Source organism: Scleropages formosus, chromosome 17 (assembly GCF_900964775.1).
Source record: "Scleropages formosus chromosome 17, fSclFor1.1, whole genome shotgun sequence".
Lineage (NCBI taxonomy): Eukaryota > Metazoa > Chordata > Actinopteri > Osteoglossiformes > Osteoglossidae > Scleropages > Scleropages formosus.
The window spans coordinates 22,589,058-22,616,475 of NC_041822.1; the positions used below are offsets into that span (position 1 = coordinate 22,589,058).

The window sequence follows — 27,418 nt, forward strand, 5'->3', positions numbered from 1 at the left end:
GTCCCATCACCACTGAAGGAACCCCCTGCACCACCTTTCTGGGATCAGGGCATTTTGACCGAGATTTTACTTACTCTGGTCATAACACCGAAGTTCTTCCCAAAAGCAGGTGAGTTCAACTGGTGTTACATGTACATTTATGAATTTAGTAAACGCTTTTCTCCAAAGCAACATACGACTCAGAGTAAACGAAAAGTGCATTACATCAATGCCATACTGTACTGTGCTTCGCATTGGTAACAAGCTTCTCACTGAACAAGCGTAATGTATTTCATCATTTTGCATCAATGGGAATATGAATGAATCAATGTAAATATTAACTACTATTAACTACACACAACCACAACAAAATGAACTTTTGTACATCTGAATGTACTTCACAGTACAGAGCAGCTCATTCCTAAATAATCAACAAATACACAATCTGTTACAAATGAATATCAACTGGAGGATTAGTGGAATTACATATGTCATACATGAGTAAATTATATATAATTTATTCATTGCAGATACAAACATGATGGGAATGTTTCTGAGTGCAGCAATTGTGGTGCCTTTCTTGGCGGTAATGTATATTCCTTCCCTGTATTCTATATATTCCTTCCCTGTATTCTTATATATATTCCTTCCCTATATTCCTATATATTCCTTCCCTGTATTCCTATAAATTCCTTCCCTGTATTCCTATAAATTCCTTACCTATATCCCTACGTATTCCTTCCCTGTATTCCTATATATTCCTTCCCTGTCTCGCTATATATTCCTCCCCTATGTTCCTATATAATGCTTCCCTATATTCCTATAAATTCTTTCCCTGTTCTTCAATATATTCCTGTTCTATATTCCTATACATACCTATATGTTCCGATATTCTTTGCAGTTTAGTTTACAGCCCTCCTTTGATTTCTCCTTCTGTCTAATTGCATATTTCCAAGATATTTTTTTTCAGCAGAGCCCAGTTTTTTCGCCAAAAGCTGTATGAACCATCAGAGAAATTACTGGAATTATTCTGGGAGTAAATCTTTGAATGTGTTGTTCAATTTAAGCAAAGGCTCTTCGTTCGTTCGAGGTTTTGTTCATTCCGGCACAACATCATCTCTTCTCCTCACCATCAGACCTTCTCTGGATTATTAAAACTATCAATGGTTTGTTCACAAAGTGCCAGACAAACATTCAGCAACATCTGAGCTGCTTCTTGTCACGGTTTCTGCTGAAGGCAATGGCCAGGAGCAAATCCGCACAGCCTTGGATGGATGTGGGGAGGCAGGACCCCACTGGTGAGTTCGGGAACTGTCTGTATTATTGCTATCGTCCTTTATTCAATTGACACTTTTGTCCAAGGTGATTTACAATCGTAGACAATTGGTTGGACAGCGATTTATTCATCTCTACAGCAGGGTAATTTTTCCTCTATCAGTTCAGGGTAAGGACTGCAGGAGGGGGATTCAAACCAACAACCTTAACATTGTACAGCAGCAGCAGCAGCACTAACCACTATGCCCCTCGCTGCCCCGTTGGGGGACACTGAGCTGTGTAGAGTGTATCAGCTCAGCATTTTGGGCAGACAACCATCATAACACCAATGCAAGTTATTTCTCTTACAGAAGTTATGGGTTCACATCTCATTCTAACTAACAGTTTTCCTTTTGCACAGTTCACCATTTATCGCGGCAATTTCATATTTGGGTCATATGGCTGTTTTGTTGTTGGTGACTAGACCCAGTCACAAGTCCAGTTTCCAAACAAGCAAGCCACCTGCTCCTATTAAATGTCCCCTTGCTCACTGTGGGTCGTGAACCCACAACCTTGTGGGTAAAGCTCACAGTGGCTGTGGTTGTAGAAATGAAGTGTAGTGTGTGAAGGTTCATGACCGGGTTAAGGTGTGAGCCGACTTCCTCTCGTTCTCGAACGTCAGGGGTTCCCCCGACCGACGCCAGCGAGCACCGGCGGCTCCTCCACAGCCCGGACGCCGTGTTTCAGCTCTTCAACACCTCTCTGGACTTCTGGCACGCCCAGCGCTTCTGCGCAGTGCAGTTTGGCAGGCTGCCCTCTGAGGGGCGCCGGACTGACGCCGACGGAGCTCTGCAGCTGCTGAAGGAGTCAGGACTGGGGACATCTGTGTGGGCCATGGAGCCAAGCCCTCCCAGTTTGGGTCCGTCAGCGAACTCGGAAAAGTGTGAGTTTGTGAACCATAGTGATTCCTGTGCCGATATATCTCTCTCTCTCTCACTCACACTCACTCACTCACACACACACACACACACACATCATCTGAAACCGCTTGTCCCATACGGGGTCGCGGGGAACCGGAGCCTACCCGGCAACACAGGGCGAAAGGCCGGAGGGGGAGGAGACACACCCAGGACGGGACGCCACTCCGTCGCAAGGTACCCTAAGCGGGACTCACACCCCAGACCCACCAGAAAGCAGGAGCCGGGCCAACACACTGCATCACCGCGCCCCCTAGCCGATATATCAGTAGGTGTTTATAAGCATTTTTCAACCAATCAGTGTGCACTGATGAGAGTTTTTGTCCAGTCAGTGTGTGGCTGTGCATCACCGTGAACTGAATACTAACCAATCAGTGTGCTTTCATATGTGGTTTCATCCAATCACTGTTTGACACTGGTGCCAACCAATCAGAATGCATTTAATAGCAGTTTTTACCAGTTATTGTAAGCTTGTGAGCCACAGCAACACCTGTCCCCCGATTAGATGTTTTATTCAGTCAGTGTGAGGCAGCTGCCACAGAAACTTCGGTTCTGACCAATCGGGATGCATTTATTATCGGTTTTAACCAATCGGTGAGCCTATCGGGTTCTTGGAGCAGTCAGCTATGTGTTTCAATCAGCTACGTCCACGTGTGAGGGAGCGTGAGCGACGGCTCCATGGCACATCCCATCCCCGATGTATCCTGCCTCACGCCCTTTGCTTCTGGGATAGACTCCAGACCACCATGACCCTGCACTGGACAAGTGGTTACTGATGACCGATGGACAGTTTCCATGCAGTCCTGTCATATGTAACACCCCGCCTTCACCCAACACGCTTTCCGCTCATCTAAAAGCTAATTACGAACACCTTGCTGAGACTTTAACTGTTTTCCGGTGGTTTCCGAACCAGTGCTTTCAAAGTGCGAACAGAGTCGAAGAAAAGCGCTGGCCTTTAGGTGGTAGGCGTGTGTTCCGTATTTAACACTGAGCCATGCTGCACGTTAGGCTGAATCATAAGTGTTTTCATGCACACCTGACCAGGTGATCACTCTCTCTCTCTCCCCCCCCCCCCGCAGATGTGTCAGTCTCCGCTCTGAACTTCCCCCTGGAGTCCCAGGAGGGCTACGCTCGCCTTGAGGTGGTCTTCCCGCCTCTGGAGGCTGTCAGCGTGTGCGTACGTGTGCAGTGGGATCGCCGGCACGCCAAGACGTCCACCGTGTTCTCGTACGCCGCGCCCGTCTTCACCAACGAGCTGCTGCTGCGTGCCCAGCTTGGCGGCGGCCGCGTCCTGCTGGCGCTCATCGTGCACGGTCAGCACCGGCCCTTCAGGGCCTCCTTCGCCAACGATGGCGCCTGGCACCACCTGTGCGTCACCTGGAGGGGGAGCGACGGCAGCTGGGCCGTGCACGTGGACGGGAGGCGGCTGGATGGCGGGGAGGGGAAGGACACGCCGCACCAGCTCCATGCCGGCGGCATCTTCGTGGTGGGCCAGGATCAGGACTCATTCGGGGGGAACTTCAGCGAGCCCTTCGTGGGCAACGTCACGGGACTCGGCGTGTGGGATGAGGAGCTGGAGGAGCAGCAGGTCCTGGCGCTGAACGCCTGCTCCGCCGTCGACCGACAACCGCTCTTCGCCTGGAACATCCTGGACGTGACCCTTCACCCCGATGTGAAGCAGGTGTCCGCCAGCGTTCGCTGCCCAGGTGCGTGACCATCTGTGCACGTGCGCGTGCGTGTCTCTGTGTTTATTTTCTCACATCTTCACACGACACGGCCGTTGAGCACGTTTTCACTTATTTGGGAAGCGTGAAGGATTTTACGGCGTGTGCGCAGACGTGGGTTTCGTGCCAACTGTGTGCGTGTGTTTCGGCTCGCGTGGGAGGTAAAGTGGATCCGGCAGGGTAGGTTCATGATAACGTGCGACCTTCGTACTTTTATTTGCAAGAAGACTATGGTGCTGAGTTTTATTGCTCCAAAATAATCCGGTGAAAAGCCGACCGGGAACGAAGGATTTTAATGAGGTGGCCTGCCCCACCCCCACCCCATCATTTCCATGCCACTTCACTGATGCCTGTTAACAAGCCTTTTATAAAGCGGTTGTTAAAAGATGAAGCATGCAAAGGTGCTGGAGGCTCGAACCCCTGCCTGAGGGTTTTTCAGCCCTGGGCCAGAAGGGTAAAGAATGGGCACGTTGTGCTGCCACTCGAGTGCATCGCTAGCGGGTTCGAGTAGTTAAGGATTTGAACCAAACCTCGTGGAGCTACGGAGAGGGCTGAGAAACTCGCCTTGACTTGGACCCTCCTCTCTACATCCAAAATCGTTGTGTTTTTTAATGGTTTATCAGTTCATTTTTATTTTAATATCACAGCAGCGCATAAAAGTGTGGGGGTCAGTTTTGGGGTTTGACCCAATAGACCGCTCCTGTCATTGATCCCCGATGATTTTATGTGCTGTTCCAGTATTAAAAATGACCACTAACTGCTGGTTTTTGGAAACACTCAACAGAAGTTTCATATTTCTATTTATTCATTTAGCAGAAATTAAAATGAAAACATTTACATTGTGTTTTTTGCTTTATTATAGCTATATTTAGAACCTAGCTAGTAAGTAAATTGAACGCATGTCAATATTTTGTTATCATTTTTACTGCCACAGCGATTAAAGTGCTTTTGGCGTTACGGACGAATGGCGTTACGAACAGTTGTCTGGACCCATTTCATGTAGTTTGGATGTTGCTCCGAGGTCCGTGGCAGAAAGCTATAGAAGCCGAAAGTTCGGCAATGACTCGCTATCAGGTTCTCAGAACAGGCATCTCTGTGTCATCTCACTATTTGTATAAGATTTGTTTGAAGGCTTTTCAAAGATAAACCCTTTTTATTTGCATTCATTTAAATCACGCTTCCAGATCTTAACATGTTTATCTTGGTATTGTTTGGTATGTTTATCACCTTGTCGGGAACACAGCGCCCCTCTTGGGCTCATAGACTCACAGGGAATGGAATTGCTGCTGTGAAAGGCCTCACTGAGGTTGCTCCCCCCCAACCCGGGGCTCCTCTTCACACCCAGGTTCAAAACAACCCAAAAAGTACTGTGGCTGTTGTCGTCGTTTGGGTTCAGCCCTTCGGCAGATGAGTAGTTTTCGCTGAACTCGCACAAAAGAGTGAAGGGAACCTCCAGGTGGCCCATGTGCACGGACACAGCTGTGGGTGGGGTGTGGGGGGGGGGGGTGGTGATCCACTGGTCACTGGAAGGATTGAGACATTGATCTAGGAGATCCTGACTGATCCTGAGAAGGCCATACCTGGGGGGTCTCCTCCATACAAGGCATCAGAGTCCACTAGGTTTGACCCCTCCACAGAAAATACAGAAGTCCAGCCCTTTTGTCAACTCTGTGTGTGTGTTTTATCTTGAATGATTTCATACAGGTCCCCCATTTAGGCCACACCCACGGCATAGTCCCCATGTCTTTACCAGTGAATGGATAAAGAAGGGGCATGGTGGTGGTTGCCGTGGAGATGTACTCTTGTTTACAGGAGCACATATGCACACATTCATTTCTCACCTTCTCCCTTTGGCTGGCACACACTCGCACTTCTTTTCCTACCATATCCAGAATTTAGCAAAAAATTTGCTTATTAATTTTCTCTTCTCCAAAGCCACTCACAGCATTCAGCTACTTAAGTGATTTATAATGACTTAAGTGTTTCTACGTAGGGGGTGCGGTGGCGCAGTGGGTTGGACCACTGTCCGGTGGGTCTGGGGTTCGAGTCTCGCTTGGGGTGCCTTGCGATGGACTGGCGTCCCGTCCTGGGTGTGTCCCCTCCCCCTCCGGCCTTACGCCCTGTGTTGCCGGGTAGGCTCCGGTTCCCCGTGACCCCGTATGGGACGAGCGGTTCTGAAAATGTGTGTGTGTGTGTTTCTACAGCTGGGTAATTTTGACTGGAGCAATTCAGGGTAGAGTACCTTGCTCAGGGCATCTCCAGCAGGAAAGGGAATTTGAGCCACTGCATAGAACTGAACCAGCAACTTTTCGGTTTTGATTCTATTTCCTTAACTGACCGGTCAGCTGTGCTACCCTCTGACTGCAGGAGGCCGCCAGCCCATCCTGACCCAAGGCTGCTGGGCACTGGATGGACGCTCCCCTCCACAGACCCCTCATTTCACCACCCTCCCCTGCTCACGGGCGCTGTCTGTCATCTGCATCACCCAACAAGGTCAGTAACAGTTCTGAGCGCTTCCCTATCCCATCCACGGTGCCCCACACTCCAAAGTGACAGATAACTAGAAAGAATTAGAAACAGGACCTTCGTTTCCATTGCGCACTTATCTATTTTGGACCCATGTCCTGATCCCAGGACCCCACGTTGGACCTTCAGAAACCAACCCGAATACGGCAGAACGGTTCAGAGATTCACATGGAGGGGTTTATAGGAAATAAAGATAAAATGAGGAAGCTGAGCAGGACAGCAAGGCTGCACCTCATCTCCATCACTGAGTTAATATCCTTAACCACCCCCCACCCCAACGGGTATGGACCACATCTTGCCTGCTCACAGGACGGCCTCTGTTGCAGAGCGCTTCCAGAAGATGAAGGCACTGAGGGATGTTACACGTGGCCAGCCGAGTCCCTTCATGCACCACCTGATGCAGCTCTCCAATGGGACTCTGGTAACGGTGGGATTGTCTCACCTGGGGCAGTCAGGAGGCGGAAGAGAATAATCCATGAATTTCTCAAGACCATTCATACTTTTTGTTTGTTTGTTTGTTTGTTTGTTCTCACAAACTCACTCTGCACTGCGATCGCCCCCGATCTAGGCTGGAGGGGTGCTGGTCCCCGAGGAGGCCCAGATGCTGACATGGGAGCAGGGAGCCAAGCTTCTAGACGTGTCCCAGCAGGTCCTGGAGGAAACACCCGGGGTGCTCGAACCATCTGACGTGCTCTCGCTAGTGCAGCTGCTGGGCCGCGCATCTGACGTTGCTGCCGGTGGGAACGAGAGTCGGACAGAGGCTGTCACCTTTGGTCGCCACTTCCTGGCCGTGGCTGACAAGATGATCGATCCCAAGAACACACCCCGGTGGAAAGAGATCCAGCAGGTGTGGTCGCAGTTGAAGGGGTGATGTGCGTGTGCTTTAGTGTTTCTCCACCAGGGGGGAGTAAATCCAAAGGAATCCCTGCAGTGTCACTCGTTGAGCTGGATGTGGCACTCAGGTGCAGAGCTCGTGGGGGGGAGGGATCCGATGGCCTTATTGCACTGACTAAAAAGGCAAGCGGCCATAAAAATGAAAGCATTACTCTTTTGTCCTTTTCTCAGTGTCGCCCTGAATGGCTGTTTTAATATACGGAGAGTGGCGGAGGACGGACAGTCGTTTATTAAATTTAATTGTCTAGCAACCTTGACATTGATGTGGATCGAGAGCTATCTTTGAGGTGACAAACAATCGGCTTTCCACCTCAGTTAATTGCTCACAGTTTCTCCTTCACGGAGTCCCCGTGGCTCACAAAGGAAGATGGTTAAAGAGCAGGAAAACGGCCGTCATTAAAAGACGAGTCCAGAGTACGGAGAGCCTCTGATGTGGCGCGTCGCCATTGCTCTCCTTTCTCAAGGGTCTCCAGAAGCCAGTTCCCTGTACCTGGTTTCTGACAAGTCATCAATGGATTGCTTTCTCGAAGCTACGCGTTGTGGACTTTCTCGTCTCCGCTCTTCCCGCAGGTGGTGAACGGACCCATGGTAGTGGTGCAAAGTATCGACTGGATGGTGACCAATTTGAACCCCTTCCTGACGGCTGAGGACAGTGGGCTCGTCATCCACGGCAAGAACATCAGTGGGTTTCTCTCGTGACATAGTGATGAGCGCGCACACATACACACACACACACACACACACACACACACATATTAATGAACTGCTGCTGTACTGGTAGATTGGGTACTCAGCATACCATGTTACTTCACAGCATTAAATTACTGGGATTCATTGATCCTTTAATGAAAATATTTTTGAGTTTACTTAATGAAAATTGGTGTCCAAATACTTTAAGCAATTAAGTGGGGCAGCTGGTAGTGTAGTGGTTACAGCTTTTGACCTAAAGGTGCAGGTTCAAATCCCACTATAGTAGCAGCTATAGTACCCTTGAGCAATGTACTTGCCCTGAATTGTTCCAGTGAGAATTACTCAGCTCTTTAAATGGGTAAGCAAGTATAGGTAACTTAACATTGTATGTTGCTTTGGAGAAAAGCATCAGCTAAATGAGTAAGCGTTAAAACATTAATTGCAATTGCACTGGATTAAAAGATCAATGAATCAACGATATCATATAGGCACCAATTCACTTTCTTTATAGAAAAATATACCTTTTTAAAAAATCATCCATCCATCCATCCACCCACCCATCCACTGATCTCCAGCCTCATTTGAATAGTGCTTCTTCCACTTCCATCAACATCACTGTTCATGGCCAACATACCCCTCCCAACAACCTGGGGGAAATTCTGTCTGGTCCTTCTAAGTCTCTGAGAGGTTTGCCAAGCATCTACCGATAGGTCCTTGATCTGCCACCATGAAAAGCAAGACCATCTTTCCACTGCAGCTCAGTCTTGAACAGTGTCTATTAGGACTTCATGTCCACAACTTCTTCAGCTCATCTGAACTGGAGTCTTTGCCAGGTGCTCCCATCCCTCCCTTAGTACTGGCTTACACTTCCCTCGTCTGTTAAGTTGTTTCTCCAGGCACCTTTCATTAGCTAGCAACTCTGTACCCCTTTTCACCCAGATGTCCAAAACGTACAACCTCCGTTTGGATAGCGGAATGATAAGCCTTGCATACAGTTTCCAGAAAGGTCAGGTGCTCAGCACAGCTTCTGCAGCTGGCCAAGGATGACCCCACCTGGAGCTCAAGGTTCCAGACAATGTAGCTCACAGGATCACTGGGATTCTCAACCCTCTCCACCACATCAAGGTCATGGTTCAACATGGGGATCATTTAAATTATATTTTTCTATGTATTTAAAAGCTATGTTTTTTCTCACTAATTACATTTTCATGACCTTAACTTGTCAGAAACTTTTTTCCGAAGCCATTTAAACAGCTGAAAGCTTTACGCTTTACCTGTGCCTGCATTTCTAATGGGAGCAAATCAAATACTTTTATTCAAGGGCACTGAACATGACTCCTGCAGGGACCTGAACGTGAGTTTAATTACTGAGCTTCTTTCTGCCCGACCAACCTGACTCCCTCCGTTTTCTTTAGCTTCCCTCCATTTCCTGGTGAGTTCTGTCAGTCTGGGATTGGTCATTGTATGTGTCCTTTCCTCAGAGCTGGAAGTGCAGCGAAGGAACCTAGGTGAAGACAGCAGCAAAACGGGCTTCTGCAGCCCAGCCTTGGAAAGGGGTTCGAGACTGGATTGCATTGAAGTTCCAACCCATAACATTAAGGCACTCCATGAGAGCGGTAGGGGACCATCGAGGACCATTGGGGACAGTCCCGTGGGTGAAAGTGATACGTTAGATGTGGAAATTCGACTCATTCTGAACCTAGTCTACCTCCTAGGTTTCCAGGAGCTTACCTTGATGAACACGTGGTATGGCTCTCTCTGTCCGCTCCTCAATGCTGAGGGTAACGTTGCCCTGGTTCCCATCACGAGTGACATTGACCTTCTTCCTGCCGTCAGTGACGGGACTCACAAGTAAGTGCACTGGCTACAGGGACAACTATTGTTACTGGCTACATTTGACTTGGAGAACTCACAGCTTTAATTTCCCCTGATGCCAGGTACATCGGTGCAGTGCTGGGGTCCTCGGTCATCTCCAGCATGGTGCTGGCAGCGGGGCAGCCAATCAGCATGGCCGTGCACTTTCACCTGCAGCATCGGCACCGAGTGAGTATGGATCGCAGACCTGCAGAATATTTATTTTGTTCTTGTTAACGTAATACATGTAATAATTTTGCTGACACTTTTGTCTGAAGCATCTTAGTGTTACTCTAATAACAACAACAACAACAGCAACAACAACAAATCACTGCGCACAGTACTCTGGGAGTACCGGAAGAGCTGGTATTGATTATCGAGTATTGATCGCGGTTACTTTGCAAACCACATTTCTGCCGATCTGCTCCTATGTGACATTCCTCATGTAACGTTACCTGTTTGACCCTGCTCCTGAGTACCGTGTCTGTTATTTGTCTGAAATTTTTTTGTGCTTGAAAATCTGGACCATCATCGTTCTAAAATAACTCTGCACTTGGATTCACTTCCACCCCTCAAGTCTGAGTCGTTGAAAACAAAAACAATAACAATAATACTTTAGTTATAAAGTGCTTGGCTGCTTTGAAGACTAGGTTCTTCTTTATACGACTTACAGCTGTTCACATCTGCCACTTAATATTTTTGATTTAGTTCGGATAATTTTTCTCACTCACAGGTAAAACAGCAGTCATCTAAACCTGCAGCGTGCTGCTTATAAGTGCGCGTTTACCTGTTTTCTGCTGGTTGTTTTTCAGAACTGCCCATTGTTTTTCAGAACTGCCCATTGTTTTTTATTTGCCCTTTATCATCATCTTGTGTCATGGTACCTATTCTAACTTGGACATCTGCTTCGACATTTGCTTGGGGTTCTGCTTCATTTCTTTTTGCACAGAATCCTCCAGGGACCGTGTATGATCCAGTATGTGCGTTCTGGGATTTTGACCTTGTGTGAGTAGGCCGTTTTCTGTCGAACGCTGAATGCAGTGAATGCAGACACATGGCATATTCAAAATTCACAACTTCTACCCACAAATCGTGGCTTGATGATGTGTTACACACCAACCTGGGACTATCCCAACTGCACATAGTCGCACTCTGTGCTGCATCTCTAACTGCACCCGAAAATCCTACCCATCTCTGGTGAAATGATGTCCACAAAACAAGGGCTTTTGGGAAAACAAGACATTAGTGGAACTGGTTTTGGATGTCATAGGCCCGAGGCAGGTGGGAGCTGGTCCACCAAGGGCTGCAAGGTGATCTCCACATGGCGCGAATCAACTTCCTGTTACTGCAACCACACCACCAACTTCGCCCTACTGCTGCAGGTCTATGAAGTCCAGGTCTGTGATCTCCTCACCTAGTGGTCTCCAAGTGTGGTCCTGGATGTCTTCTGGTTAGGGTTATTCCTTATGTGTTGTAGAGGAGCCCGGAGAGTGAGCACGCCCTTCAGACGTTGACTTTCATTGGCTGCGGAGTGTCCCTCTGTGGCCTGACCTTCACCTTCATCCTCTTCATTGCCGTTGGGTAAGAGTTCCAGAACCGGACAATATTACACAATGATGGTCAACCCGGGGGTGCAGTGGTGCAATGGCGCAGTGGGTTGGACCAGATCCTGCTCTCCAGTGGGTCTGGGGTTCGAGTCCTGCTTGGGGTGCCTTGCGACAGACTGGTGTCCCGTCCTGGGTGTGTCCCCTACGTCCTGTGTTGCTGGGTAGGCTCCGGTTCCCTGCGACCCTGTATGGGACAAGCGGTTCAGAAAGTGTGTGTGTGGTCAACCTGTTATTTCCACAGAAATGGTTGTACTATTATTTAAAAAGGATTCACTAAATAAATTTAATTTCAGCGCTCTAATGACATTCGGTGAAATATATACACAACACCTGTAATAAACACGTTATTTATTTCAGTAACTTGAAGTAAAGGGGTCATGATACAGTACATTACTCTTTTGCCTGTACTTGCTGCTTATTATTATATCAATATTAGTAATGTTGAACTTACAAGGGTATTTCACCTCACAAACAGATGTTATATTTCATGTTTTGATATTTCATATTTTATGTCAGACATTTCTTTTATTTTGCATTCAAGACATGCAATATTTTGTCCATCATCTTGTGTACGGCGTAGATTTCACGTCGAGTAAAATGGAAAACTACAAAAATTGTAATAACTAATTGAGGAGCTTGTAGCTGGAGTGCTGACTAGTACTCCTTGTGTTGAACGCCGTGGATAAACAATGCAATTAACAATCTTGCAATGATGTAACATGCTGTAATTTAAAAAATTTCAGGCATATTTATAACATAGTAGTTTGGTTCGCCTAAATCGAGTCGGCCACACGTTTCTACAAAACGGAGCCTCGTGGCCATTGGGTCGCCCACCAATGGGTTACAGCCTCACAAGAAGAGGAATCACCTGTGTTCTCCATTACTTGGTGATTCCACCTTTGCGTTTTGTAACATTTGTGAGGATTGCTGAATAATTTTTTCCCCCAAACACACACACATTTTCAGAACCGCTTGTCCCATACGGGGGTCACGGGGAACCGGAGCCTAACCCAGCAACACAGGGCGTAAGGCCAGAGGGGGAGGGGACACACCCAGGACGGGACGCCAGTCCGCCGCAGGGCACCCCAAGCGGGACTCGAACCCCAGACCCACCGGAGAGCAGGACTGTGGCCCAACCCACTGCGCCACCGCGCCCCCCTTCCCCCAAACAACAAAACCCAATTTTCTCACTTCCACCCCTTTACCAAACTGCAGGGTCCCGAAATCAGACCGCACCACAGTCCACAAGAACCTGATCGCGGCCCTGGGCATCGCAGAACTTCTGCTCGTGTGTAGCGAAACGGCCTCGGAGTACCAGGTGTGTCTGTCTACGCATCCACTTTCCCTCTGCTGCCCCCTGCTGCTCAGGAGGACTCAAAGTCCCCACCGGGCTGCGGTGTTTCACAATGAGAGACCACGTACTGCATATTTACATTCATTCGTCTGGCTACCTCTTTTTTCCAAGTAACTTGCAGTGTTAGGATACTTGCAATGAGCTACCCGTTTATACAGCTGGGTAATTTTTTTTTAATGGAGCATTTTGGGGTAATTATTTTGCTCAAGGGCACTAATGCAGTCGTAAAACTGAAACCTGGGACCTTCGAATCTGAAGGTGACAGACTATGAACCACAGTTATACCACCTGGCCTTGTATAGATATATAGGATCCAAAAGTTGCACATTCAAATTCTTCCCAATCAATTATATATATGTGTATATATGTGTATATATATATATATACAGTATATATTGCATATACATACAGACAGTGTGGGTCTATATACATTGTCGTGGTCGTTCCTCTACTCCCCACTAGGAGGCCTGCCTAGTGGTGACTGCTCTGCTCCATCTATTCTTCATGGCCTCCTTCACCTGGATGCTGGTGGAGGGTCTGCTGCTGTGGAGCAAGGTGGTCTCGGTGAACATCAGCGAGGACAGGAGGATGAAACTCTATTACGCCATTGGCTGGGGTAATTGCGCATGCACGCACACACGCACGCACACACGCACACACACACACACACGCACACACACACGCGCGCGCGCGCTTGAACACACCCTGGAGCCCTGGTCATTGCCGGTAGGGTTTCACTAACATTTATAATATTCTCTTTATTCAGCATGCTGCTTCCATTAGCACTTCACAAAGACATTTTTTACTTTATTGGGGACATAGATTATAACAAAAAATGTCTTCAGAAAGTTGTTATTGCAGCCCGTCGATGTCATGATTAATTGGCTCTATGTCCCTTGAAACATTTTATAGTATACAGATTTATAGCATATTGCATCTCTCAAGGTATTCATTTTTATGATGATAAGCAATGGTTCTGCAAATGTGGTCCGTGTGAAAAATTTGAGAAGATAAAAATATTAATTTTTTTGAATCAGCAGATGCTTTTCTTTGAAGCAACATACAACTCAGTGGTTATATGAATAGAAATCAAAGTGGTTACGTGAACAGGAAAAAAATCTTTTCTGTTCAAAATCAATTTGTTTTGTCAAATTATAATATTAAAATATTGAAATATGCACACTTATAATATCCTGGAAAATGCAATACAATATTGCTATTGTCTACTTTTCGTATATGCGGCAATATTTTTTTGCGTCTTTCAATGTGCTCTTTTGAGCACATGAATACAAATATTTCATTACAGAAATTCAGGTGAAGGACATGTTTCGAGGGTCCAAAAACAGTACCCCCGCAGGGATTTTCACTAGTTTTATTTGCTATCAGAACAAACGAGACCACAGGGTGACTTTAACCGCACCTCTCCCTCACAGGGTGTCCCGTTGTCATCGTCGGCCTGACCCTGGCACTTTTCTACGACAAGTACAAGGCAAACGACCGCTGCTGGCTCAACGTTCAGACCAACGTGATCTGGGCCTTCGCGGGACCCGTCCTCTTCGTTCTGGCCGTAAGCTCCTCCCACGTCTCGCGTCCGCCCCTCCCCGCTGCGTTTCTGTCCTCTGACCGCTGACCCGACTCTTCCCCAGGTCAACGCGGTGGTGCTGTGGCGCGTCGTCATGGTGACGGTGTCCAGCGCTCGCCGCAGAGCCAAGATGCTCACGCCCAGCTCCGGCTCCAAGGTGCAGGCGCTGGACCTCACCTGGTGAGTCATCGCGCATGAACACATGACATTGAAAAACACCCAAGACCCAGAGGAGGCTCTCGTACCCCGGACCGCGCTCGGCCCTCAGCTGCTCCTCCTCCTTCTTGTTTACCCATCTTCCTCAGCGGTTCCTCTCGGTTCACCAGGAGACAGGGCAGCTCAAACTCCCCAGACCTGGGAGTCAAGGAGGGGGTGAGGCGGGGGTGTAGCGGCCCTTATCAGCCTCGCACCTGGGCTCTGTGGATAGGACAGCATCTGCCCCGAGGGGCCAAACTGTACCCCTCGGAGAGCACATTGTTTAGCCTCACTCGCGTATCTCACGCGGCAACAGGGAGGAGCTCCGACGTCTCAGGATGAGTAACGTCTGAACTGAAACCCACACACAGTACCTGCTTTTTACCCTTTTATTACACCCCGCTGTTTATTTTTACAGTTGCATTTATTTAACTCCATGTGCAATCATAACATACTACGCTAATCTACTTACACTGATTTACCCATTTATAGAGCTGGGTAATTTTTACTGTATCAATTCAGGGTAAGCACCTTGATCAAGGGCACTACAGCAGGAGGTGGGATTCGAACCTACGTCCTTCAAACTCTGCCTGACACACACTCTACCTTTATGAATACCACTGTCTGAGATAAATAATGTATCAGTAATATTGTATTGTACGATATTTTTAATAAAATCACTTTGGGTCATCGAAGAAGTCCAAGGTACGTGAACTGAAACTGATAAAATCCCTCAAGCTTCTGATCTGCTTCCCTGAAGAATACGAGACTGACGCTTGCGTGTTGTCATTTGTTTAAAAGATGAGCACTTTTTCAATCGTTCTTTTAGCGTGTGCATACACAACTCTCCCACATTCCCTGGCTGGAGTGAACTGAGAGTTTATTTAAAACTTCTGGGTGATTTAAAAAAAAAAAGTAAAAATATTAAAGATGTCAATTTCATCTAAAAATATTATGTTTATTATATTTATATACATATAATAATGTATAATAGAATATACAGTATAATAAGAATAATAATATTACACCCATAGCTCTGAATAAGTGCAGTTTGGGGTTTGGAAGGAAGGCAGTTGAAGCTTGAGGAATATTTTACTTCTGAAAATGTTGCTCTTCTGTGGGAGAGAAGCTGTGTTTTTCTTTGATGTGCTTTGTCTCACTTTCGGACCAGTTTCCGGACCAAAGGCGTGATTAAGCGACGTATTTTGTGGGAAAGTGGCATAACTTTAAAAAATATTTTTTTTCAGTTTGAGTCGTAAATCTTATTGAGTTTTTTTTTGTTTTGTTTTAATGCAAAACATACACGATCTGCTTTTACTACAACGAAAATGATTATAGCAACAATAATAATAATGTTCATGGTGTTCTGGGAATGGACTCCCTGCTCACCTCACACCCTCTGCGTACTGGAATTGGTTCCAGAACACAGTATCCCAGATATCATAAATAATTGTGGGAAATGCATGAAAAGATGAATATTATCAGAACCCAGTTTGTCTGAAAAATACAAAAGCCAGAGTATTTTTTTTAAATTCCCAACATAGGTGAGCTGAGACTAAATTAAATGAAGAGAATCAGCCAACTGATGTAAAATAAACTGTGTTAAACTGGGGACGGTGTAAGGTCACCTAAGGCCATGTCATATTGTCTCTGTTGCATGGAATTATGGGAAATTGTCCTTACTCATCTGTAAATGCCCTCCTTTGTTTCGCTCCTCTGGGAGAACTGAAGAAAGTGTTGGGACATGATTGCGGTGCAGGATGAGAGAGCAGTCTGACCCCACAGGGCTCTGTGTTGGATTCCGTAGGGCGGCGACCCGACCCGTTCTCATCCTACTGCCGGTGCTCGGTCTCACCTGGCTCTGCGGAGTCCTGGTACACCTGTCGCTGGTCCTCGCCTACCTCTTCATTGCTCTTAATTCCTTCCAGGTGAGCGCAGCATCCCCTCCCCCGACCTCCCTAGCTCACCTTGCCATCCACACCTCCCTGTGTAGCTAACGGTCTGTGTGGGTGGGGCTTCGGAGAAGCTCCGCCCATATCTTCTGAACTCTGCGAGCTGCACAGTTTTTTTGCTGTTTTATTCTCTTTAAAAATAATGCGTGATGAATATGAAATTAAAATACACAGTCCCAGGGTTGTGGGTTCGAGTCTTCTAATGTTAGTATGGCACTTGCTCGTTCGCATGCCGAAGTGCCTTTCCCTCCATGCAGGTGACTGGACTGGGGACTCTCAATTGTACCCCAGTGTGTGTCCTTGTCCAGGATGTGTTCCATCTCATACTGCATGTCCTTCTGGATAGGTTTACATTACATTAATAACTTCACTCACACACACAATGTCTACAACCACTTGTCCCAAGTTGGGTCACGGAGAACCAGAGCCTAACCCGGCAACACAGGGCACAAGGCTGGAGGGAGAGGGGACACACCCGAGATGGGACGCCACTGCATCGCAAGGCACCCCAAGTGTGACTTGAACCCCAGACCGAACACATAGCAGGCTCTGGCCAAACCGGCTGCACCATCACGCCCGCCTAAATTTACTCAGATTTACCGATTTATACAGCTGGGCAATTTTTTACAGTATTAAGTCAGGTTAAGTACCTTGATCAAGGGTGCTACAGCAGGAGGTGGGATTGAAACCTGGGTCCTTTCATTGCAAGGTGGTAACTTCAACCACTACGCCACCTGCTGACTTTTGATCGTGACCCCAAGTTGAAAAAGCAGCGGTAACAGAGCTGTGCTGCGCTGTGCCGTGCTGGGCAAGGCATGGTCGTGGTCGGTTGGGGTCGCCGGTGTGCTTGAGGTGCGTGGATGTGGAGTGGGAGTGTGTTGTGAGGGAGAGTTCAGTGCCCGGGTGGACAGGTCATGTGATTGGAGGAGGGCGAGTGGGGGTGTGAATTGCCTCCGCCCCGTTATCGAACCTTCGATACGCCTCGCTCACATGCCGCATAAATCAGGTGTGCCCCAAGCAGACTTCCTCCAGCCCCCTTGTGAGGCCCGCAGTGATGCTGCCCTTTTCATTACCACGAACAGCCTGGCCTCACACTGACCCTCCACAAGGTGCTTGTTAATTTAGATTTACTGTGAATGTCTCAGGCAAGAAGATAAAGTGAAGATTGCTGAATAAATTTGTCCAAGGGAGGACACCTCACTGGAATAATCACCCCCAGGAAGCCTCTGTAGTGGCTCTCTCCCCATACACACACGCACACACACACCACCACAGCACTAAAGCAGGATGCTATCCCCAGGTGCCCATGGTGAGACTCCAACCGCATTACTGTACTTGGACAATCTGTGGAGTCAACAACACACACACACACACACACACACACACACACACACACACACACACACACACACACACACACACACCTTGTCCCAAGCAGGGTTGCAGCAAGCTGGAGCCTAACCTGGCAACACAGGACACGGCTGGAGGGGAAGAGGACACACCCAGGACGGGACGCCAGTCCGTCATAAGGCACCCCAAGCAGGACTCGAACCCCAGACCCACAAGAGAGCAAGACCCAGCCAAACCCGCTGCACCACTGCACCCCCCTGGCAAAAAGACATTTTTAAAAAATCTTAATTATCTCCAGATAACACCAGTTGCCCCTTTTTTCTTTGTAAAAGTTAGGATCAATTGGCTCCTTAATCATTTACCATATGCTTTTTTTTCTGTAAAGCAGGTCCAACTTAAAAGTGATTTACCCATTTAGACAACTGGGTCATTTTTACTGAAACATTTCAGAGGAAATACTTCGATCCAGAACCCTGCAGTACTTGGTGGGACTTGAACCCATAACATTCAGGTAAAAGGGCAGCACCCCTAACTGCTGCAATGCCTGGGCAGTGCCTAATATGTTTAATAGATTATCCTGACACAGTGAGAGTTGATGTGCACTAGGGGGCAGCAGTGAACACATCACGGCCAACTAACCGTCAAAGGACGATCAAAGTCGCGCCATAAACATGTGCATGTAAATTTTGGACAGGCTTTAAAAAGTGAACCCTCTGTGAACCTGTGTTCCCCCCCTGCAGGGCCTGTTCATATTCCTGGTGTACGCCGTTTACAACAGCGAGGTAGGCTGTCGAGCCTCCGCCGCCACCTCCCAGCATGCTTTGCTCACCATGCAAGTCGAACAGGGGGACGGTGTCAGAGCGCTAATGATCGCGTCAACTCCGCTGGCCTTATCGAGCACTCTTCACCGACACTCGAGGAGGCCCCACAATGCATTCTCAGACGCCATCGTGGCTTTGTGGCGCTAATTTACACATGGAGGCCTCACCGCTAACAATGCTAGACAACGGATCTGATTTGGCGACTTGTTTCCAGCCCAAGGACGCCGGCTGGAGACTGTGGGCCTGCTGCTATTCTGTCTTAATGGGGAGATTAGTCACTTTTATGTGAAATTATCTCACAATTCTTATTCTGATAATAGTGAGAGATATTAGCAGCAACAGGCCAACGGCTGAACCAAGTCCTTTTTATTTCGTTATTTCATGTATTTTATCTATATTCTTCAGCCGACATAGTCTGAACTTCTGTAACCTCTCCTTGGTCCTGAGCACCAGATAAAAACAACATTAATTATATAGCTGTGAACACATTCATTTAACTGATGCTTTCCTCCAATTTCACTTATAATTATTTGCCCATTTATTCATCTGGAGAAATACCTTTCTCAAGGGTACTACAGTCAGAGGTGGGGATCAAACCTACAGCTTTTGGGTCTAGAGGTAGTAGCACTAACCGTTATGGTACCAGTTATCCCAACTTACAGTGTTAAGCTGTTCACAACTATTTATCCATTTGTATAGCTGGGTAATTTTACTAGTGTTATTTAGGGTAAGTACTTTCCTCAAAAGTACTACAGCTGGAAGTGGGATTTGAACCTATGACCTTTGCAAAGGTAGTTGTTCTAACCACCATGCTGTCAGTTGCCCTGCAGAAAGTGTAATAAAGCACAAAAAGTATTTACTCATGTATCACGCAAACAGTACGAGGAATTTCTGAACCATAAGACATGTCACGGTGTATTTTATATCTCAATGGAACAAACAAATATATAAGATTATTATTTACTTATTTAACTGAGGCTTTTCTTCACCTCTAACCACTGTGCCACCTACTGCCCCGTGTATCAGGTTGCAGTTACTGATATAGTAGAGGTTGTCGGGTCTGGTCCTTGCATAACTCTTCATATGCTACATTTTGTCTGAGACATCGCTTAAATAATTATGCTTTCCTGGAGTGTTGATGGGATGTGTTGCATCACTTAAAAAGCGTTCAATTAAACGGGTTAGCGGAGGGTCGCAGTGAAAAGATGAGCAGTCACGTTTCTTGATTTTGTCTCATAGAATGAATAATACACTGATAATATTTTAATTAAACAGTTGCTACAGTGATTATATGGTTAATCATTGTTTACCCTTCGACAGTTATGGGGCTGATTAATACAAATGACAAATAGTTTCAAGAAAGAGCAAACAAATTAATCATTTTATAGACAAGACCCACATGTTGAAAACTGCTCAACATAACACTTTTGCGTGTTCCTTTCTATTATCCCTGCCCCCCGTCATTGTTTATCTTAGTATGATTTTCTCTTTTTGTTTTATTCTCTTATTCCGCAGGAAGGTGCTTCGCAGCTCTTCAGCTGTGCGTTTAAACCTAAGTCCAATGGCACATTTCGAGGTCGATTGGTCATTCTAAAATGCCCATAGTGTGTGTATGTGTGTGAATGAGTGTGTGCATGGTTGCCCTGTGATGAAATCAGGTCCTGCCTGACGTGTAACACAACATAACAGGGCAATTTTTGTAATTACTGTAACATTGTATGACCTGTAAAGCTTGTTACCCCTCTGCTGACAAATTCATAAAGTACCAGTTTTGATAAATGGAGAGTATATCAAATCACACAGTCATTCGAAATGATACTGCCCTTCAAGAGAACTATGTTCGATTTTATCAGTACAAGTTCTACAGAAGGTTTGCTTTGGTCTTTTGAAAGTCATAAGTCAAGATTTCGGAGATGCTTTTAATCAGGCACACGGGTATCTGAGCACTGAGTTCTGCCAGAGGAGTCAAGCCTCAAGTTAGGTTAGAGTTAGGGTTAGAGTTAGAGCTAAAGTTAGGGGTGGTCATCTTGTGTAGTCCTTGGCTTCGATATTTTTAATTGAAATAAGTTTTTCATAAGGTTTTCTTTTTCTCATAAGTGTGAGTCAACAACTCATTAATCAAATTTTTGGTTACAAACAAGATTTGCTGAGAAGTCTCAGTTCTCATGAAAAGAACCTTTTTATACCAGTGAAGCTCCTGCTGATTCACCTGTTAAAGTATACACTTGTCATCATTAATTTGGATAGTCATGATAAAAAGGGATATTGCAGCCCTCTGCCAATGTGTTTGGTTTAACGTGGTTTGAACGTTTCAGTTCATTCAGTCAACATCCCAATCAAACTCCTTTAATGTTTCAAAAAAATGAAAATATGAAATTTGTATTGAACAGGTAAGGACTGCCATTAGGAGAATCAAGGAAAAGAGGAAGGCATTGTCTTTCACAGTAAGTCTTCCACAGATAATGTTCCGGAATTTCCTTTTCCAATTTTTGAATGAAACTGATGTGAGGAGATGAGATTTGGTCTGAATTCAGGGTGCTTCTATGTTCTCATTCTAGAATTGCTCCTCACCCATGGGCTTCATGCCCTCTCAGAGAACCCCAAACCCATCCTGGACCCACACACCCAGAGTGTCTAGTCCAGAGGCCAGCGACACCTCAGGACCAGGAGGTGGACCGACGTGCGTCTCCCTGGTCATCAGAAACGGTGGGTGTGTTATAGACTGCCATGGTTGATCCTAGTGATCCCAAAAGAGTCCATAATTCGCCACACTTCACACACACTGTGTGCATGCTGAGGTGCAACCTTGACATAAAGCACTCAGAAGAACAGATGACCGCCCACTCAGTATTGCTGCTGTGAAGATCTCCTACTGAGTGGGTGGTTGCCTTCTCCTCATTGAACCCAGGGTCAGGGTTGCTACCACGGTTGTTTAATGTGTGTTGTTGATCCTTTCTTTCAGAGAGTTTTAGGAAAGATGGTGTGGTGAGCTTTTCCTTGAAACCAGCAGCGGTAAACCAGGTACTGAACGTGCAGCTTCAGTCTGATAGACTGTAAATTCACTTTAAAAATGTCAATATCCACTATGTGTGAAACCTGCATAATTTTTCACCTGAAACTGGAAAGAATCATGTTGTGTGATACCCTGATCTTTCATTACTGCCCTTAGTCACTTTACCATAGCCAAAAGTGGCTTGAATGCATCTTGCCATAATCAGGGCGTGCCACAGGGCGCCGTATTAGGACCGTTACTTTTTAAATCTACATAAATGGCATGCTCTCTGGTACACTGTACAAGCAAGATGGGCTAAGTTGCTTCCACTTGTTTGTAAAATTTTATATGTTCTTCTGTCTAGTATTGTTTCAGCTAGGACTGTTGTTGGTTGTTTAGCACTGAGATTTGGGGCAGAATTCATAAATAACAGTGGTGTCCATCAGCAATTTTAACGAACATTTAAAGCTTTCTGAATGCAAGTGGAGTAGAGTTATGCTTTTGTTCAACTTATTTTCATGGCTTATATGGTCTTAGAATTCCACCAGTCCTAAAAGTTGGATAGATAAAGTGTAGCACATAATGACAAGCATGTTGTTATGTTTCTATGGAATGTTTTTTTGGAGAAGCACATTTACTAATGTGCAAAGGCAATGTTGTTTAGCAATGTGAGTCATTCTTATTATTGGCTGATTTGCTTTTTTCCTTTTCTTTCTTTGCCAGGTGGTTCAATTAACAGCCTTCAAGCCTTCAGGTAATAACAAAAATTTACATGCTGCTTTTGAATAGTGCAAAAAACACTTGCCACAATGTTTCTGGCCCGTAATGAGATTTGAACAGCTGTATTCAAAACCCGGTATTTCAAGGTAAACACGAAGCATGGACTAATCCGACCGAAAAAGCAAGCTTAGGCCGCTCAATTGAGAATGCAGATGTCAAAGTATCGTGTCGACAGAAAGGCATGCTAATTGTGGCTCATTAGCCAACTTTTCTTCGGTCCACGTTAATAAATGGTCTGCATTTAAGCAGTTTGCCCTGACATTAATTTATGGATTAATAATATTGCATATTCATAAAAACCTTTTTGTCCGTGGACGTTATTGCAGCTGCAGTCCGAATTCAAAAGGCCCTCACAGGCTTGACAAGATGACCGCTGCTAACGTTGTGCTAGCTGTGCTGTGGGGCTCAGAAACACCAGTCTTGAAAAGAAATTAAACACAAACACAAGACATGAAGGATCCGAAGAGAGTTCACGCAGTAACGTTACAGAAAGGACAATATATTCTGTAACTTACTCCCCTTCTTCTTGCTCCAGGAAGCAAAGCACATTACAGGAAGTAGAACAGGACATGGCGTTTGGCCTTTTTTAAAATGACCTAAACAGAAAAACAATTGACAGAGAGAAGTTTCTAGAACGGGTAGCACGGGGTGCAAAGAGTAGTAGTGGCACCTTACAGCACCTGCGTGGTGTGGGAGAACGCGGGGTTTGACCTCTGCTCAATCTGTAGGCCTATGGACTTTACATGTTCTCACCGTGCCTGTGAGGGATTCTTCCGGGTGCTCTGGTTTCCTCCCACAGTCCAAAGACACGTGGACTGGTCACGCTGAATTGCCCCTACTGTGTGAACGGGTTAGTAACTGCCTGTGTGAGTGGTTAACCTGTGGTGGACTGGCATCCCGTCCAGTGTGCCCCCCCCCAACCACCCTTGTGCTCAATGTTTCCAGGATAGGCTCTGGTTCACTGCGACCCACTCAGGAGAAACAGTTACTGAAACTGGTTGGAGGGAATTTTTAAAGAAATAAATGTATGTAAATATTTTATTGTGGAGAAATGAAGGTTATATCAATTCACTGTGGTTTTTTTTTTTTTTTTTTTTATCTGTATAACATCAGTGTTAATGATGTCTTGATGGTCTGTCATTTAGCTTTGTGTTTCATGTCAACCTCTGAGCTTTTTATTCCTCCAGCTGAGCAAATGTAGCTGTCTTTGCTTTCTCAGTTACTAGACGATCAGCAATTTTACTTGGTCGTTATGGTGATTTTAAAAAAGAGAGAGAAAACCAACGCACAGTGCAACTTACCAACCTTAACCTTTCTTTTTTTTTTTTGCCAAGAACAAAGACTGCTGCTAGGAATGCTTTTAAGGCAGTTACAGTGGGAAAATTTATTGTGTGTCTCTGCTTTTAAAAAAATAATTTTGCAAGATTTTCAGACCAATTTAACATACACAAGGAAAAAGTGCTGAAATTCTCATGCTGAATAATGTACGTATTTGTAACCAAGTAAAGGACAAACTGAGTGTGGATATTGGATATTTCATGGATATTCTGCTGAAGACTCATAAAACATGGGGGCAGCGGACTACAAAAAAAAACATTTTAGTCTTTGTGGGACTAGTGTTACGGAACTGTTTTCGAACTGTTGGTTTTACAGCAGTGAAACAGCAAAACATGGTCAAACATCTGTGCTCAAAAAGTGAAAGAAAAAAATGGACTAATTTTATGCTGGACAGAAAAAGCTAAATATTTCAATTTCTAATTTAATTATTCCTTTGTAAAATACATTATTTATTTATTGGTTATTTCATTTTATTTGTGATTAGATCCACACTTTTTCTTCCAGAACAATTGTTTTTCATTTTGGGAAATGAAAAATTTGTCCTAGAGGTTATTTACCACACCTTTGATGTGAAGTTAAACAAAAATGAGTGACCTTTGTACACAATAAACTATTGTTCATAAAACCGATGAAGTGCGGCACACTTTTGATTGGCCGACATTTTTCAAATACTTGCAGTCCTCAAATTGACGGAATTCCGTTCTGACGACCTCATTATAAGTCGACTGTCGTGAGTCACGAACCCCCTCATACTGTATTATACAAACCATAACGATAGAAAAACAATTAACATGTATGCATGCCACGTTGTATGATCAGGCTTTGTTATATTTTTCACTAATGTCACATGTGAGCTGTCTTAATACTAGTGCAGAGTAATAAACGCGGTGCAGCATTATGATTATATTTTCATGCTGCGCTATTATTTTCATTTTTCTTCTGCATCGATTTTTTCGTGCTTTTTTCACTCCACCCCCAGAATACTCATGTTTTTGTTTGCTCTCCGTTGTAACGAAATGGCGCCAAACGGAATCACAAACGAAACGTTCTGTAAATGAAACAATTTTGCACATAAAATGCCGTAAGTCCGGGTTGCCGCAAGTCGTGGACTACCTGTAAAGGCATTTTTTGTGCTTCTCGGACCTCCTCGTTGGTGAAGCGATCACAGTGCTGTTGCTCAAATGCAGCCGTGTTTTCGCACCACAGTTTGGCAAATTGCCACGGTAGCTGTAAGGGCTACAGCGACTGATTGCAGGCCGGGCCCGGTGCGCACCCTTACCGCAGCCAGCGGTAGTTCAGCGGCGGAAGGCTAACCTTGGCGGAAGGCCTACTGATGTGGTCTCATGGAAGTGGCGCCTCTGGCCTTGACACGCCCAAAACACTTTGCACTTTTCTGCAGACAAAGGCCGAGTTTTACCGCTGTCAAACCGGAGTCCATTGTGCCGTGGCTGAAAAGGGAATCCGCGCAACGAAATAACACGCCGCCCACAAAAATGGCACAATTCAGCTGCAGGAAAGACCGCCAGTGGTCCAAGAGAACCTTTCATAGAAATTAAATTGAAACGTGTGCCGTTCGGCAAACGGGAGGTGGGGGGGCGAACGCGTCGATCCCCACGCAGCTAGAATTAATTTGAGCAGCGAAAGGCTCCCATTTGCGGACATCTGTTTGTTTACGCTCTGGAGCAGAGACCCCTGAAAGGGCGTTCATTATCGGTTTACCGCCGTTGTTTTCCACCTCCGTCTCGTGGGACTGCGGTGGGGGGTGCGGGTGCTCAAGGACTCCCGATCGACGCACGTCCAATCCCTTCGGGGCACCTCCGGCGGGGCGAGCGACAGGAAGTTTTGAGCGCGACTGGCGATCGTTTTGTTGTCGAGTGCCATTAGCATTGTGGGCCAATTCCCTTTATGTCAAACGACCAATTAATGGCTGTAGAGAGGCTCTCCAGGCGCCACGTGGCACCTCGTGGCGGTGCGGTGCCGCAGGCACGCTGAAAAGCCTCATTTTGCCCGCCGGAGGAGCGCTGCATTCAGGGAAGCTCACATGAGGCTCTCAAACACCTGCTCCCCATGTGGGGCTATTTCGCCATTCTTCCCACAGGCCGCCGAAGCACAAACGCAGGATAGCGGAGGAGGCGCTCGGGCTAATTGCCTGGAAGCTCCATACGGGAGGTGCGGGGTTCCGTGTCGGCGGCTGTTCTGCAGCTCTAATATTTCTGTTTGCGTGCGTGTGAAAGGGGGAGCGAGAGATTTAATCCTCAGCAGGAATGGCGCCTGAGGCCTAGAGCATCTTCAGCCGTGGAGACCTCCTCTGGATGCTCGGTTTTGTTCGAACCCATGTTTCCATTGCTCACGAGCTGTTTGAACCCCCGATTGCTCGGCTAAACCATGCCTGTGGATTCAGTCGCTTTTTTTGTTTTTGCGTGGCTCAAAATCAGTTTATTCACTTTCCCTCCGGTGTCAAAAGCAATGAAACGCATTGAGCTCTGACGCTTTTCTTAGACCAAAGACTTCCGGTGGCAGAACAATCACAGATTTCTTTGCTGATGAATCTGGTTCATTGAGGTTCCTTCAATTAATGGCTTAATCTGGCAAATTAAGATGCCGTGTGAAATATAGTCATGTGATATGTGGGTGCAATTAAAAGGTGTTGTGTCCAGTGGTATAGGGGCTAAAGCTGCTATCTTTCTATGTGAAGGTTGCAGGTTCAAATCCCTCCATGAGTGTAGTGCTCTTCAGCAAGGTGCTTATGCTAAATTGTTCCAATAGAAGTTCCTCTGCCCTACAAATGGGGAAATAAGTGTAAGGGGCTTAATCTCATAAAATGGGGGGAAGAAGTGTCCACTAAATGAATAAAAGGTAATGTGAAACAGGTTACTAATGATGTAAAAAGTAATCAATCTGACATGAAGGTTACCAGGTGCAGATTTCAAACCACATGTAATAATGATTGGAAAATTATTTCAGAACTTATTCAAGCAAAATAGTTTCACCCATTAATACAAATAACTATATTGTACACAACAAACTATACTATGTTATACTTGTGATGGTCTGTATGGTGCAGTTATTGACAGTGTGAGTAGAGCTACCGCTTTCAGATGTGAAGCTTGGGGAGTTTGAATCCTGCCCACTGCTGTACCCTTTACCGCAGTAAATAGTTGTAACTAACTTTGTATTGTAGGGTGCTTTGGAGAAATGTGTCAGCTCGGTGTATAAAGTGTAATTTAGCACTTTGCTCAGTACGTTTTCTGGGACTTGAGCCAGCAACCATCAGATAACTCTGAGCCACTGAAGTATATGATTCCTTAAGAAAGTGTTAATAAATGAGGTGATTCATGTGCTCATATATTGTCCCGGGACAGTCTTCAGCCCTTCCTTTCTTCGTTACTGTGTCCCTCGCAGCCGGGTGCTGAGCCATGTGACCGAAGGTGGGCGGAGTCATGGGACAAGAAGCCCACAGCGATCCCGGCAGGCGGAGATTCTTTCATGACTCAATGACACAGTGGTGCGGCGACCACGGAGGAAAGTGCCAGAACACACACGGTGTTG

At 46.1% G+C, this 27,418-nt stretch overlaps 1 protein-coding gene across 1 annotated transcript; it reads left to right on the plus strand.

Annotated features, from left to right (window-relative positions):
* Positions 1-1,236: 1,236 nt before the first annotated feature.
* adgrd2 (adhesion G protein-coupled receptor D2) lies at positions 1,237-27,338 on the plus strand. The gene is made up of 24 exons (XM_029259656.1): positions 1,237-1,277; positions 1,916-2,176; positions 3,290-3,916; positions 6,305-6,427; positions 6,787-6,881; positions 7,029-7,307; positions 7,925-8,036; positions 9,526-9,660; positions 9,760-9,895; positions 9,982-10,087; positions 10,848-10,903; positions 11,169-11,295; positions 11,376-11,479; positions 12,721-12,823; positions 13,322-13,475; positions 14,293-14,426; positions 14,506-14,621; positions 16,444-16,564; positions 18,679-18,720; positions 21,150-21,203; positions 21,318-21,465; positions 21,722-21,780; positions 22,475-22,505; positions 27,272-27,338. The coding sequence occupies exons 1-24, from the start codon at positions 1,250-1,252 to the stop codon at positions 27,280-27,282; spliced, it is 3,162 nt and encodes a 1,053-aa protein (XP_029115489.1). The 5' UTR covers positions 1,237-1,249; the 3' UTR covers positions 27,283-27,338.
* The last annotated feature ends 80 nt before the right edge of the window (positions 27,339-27,418 follow it).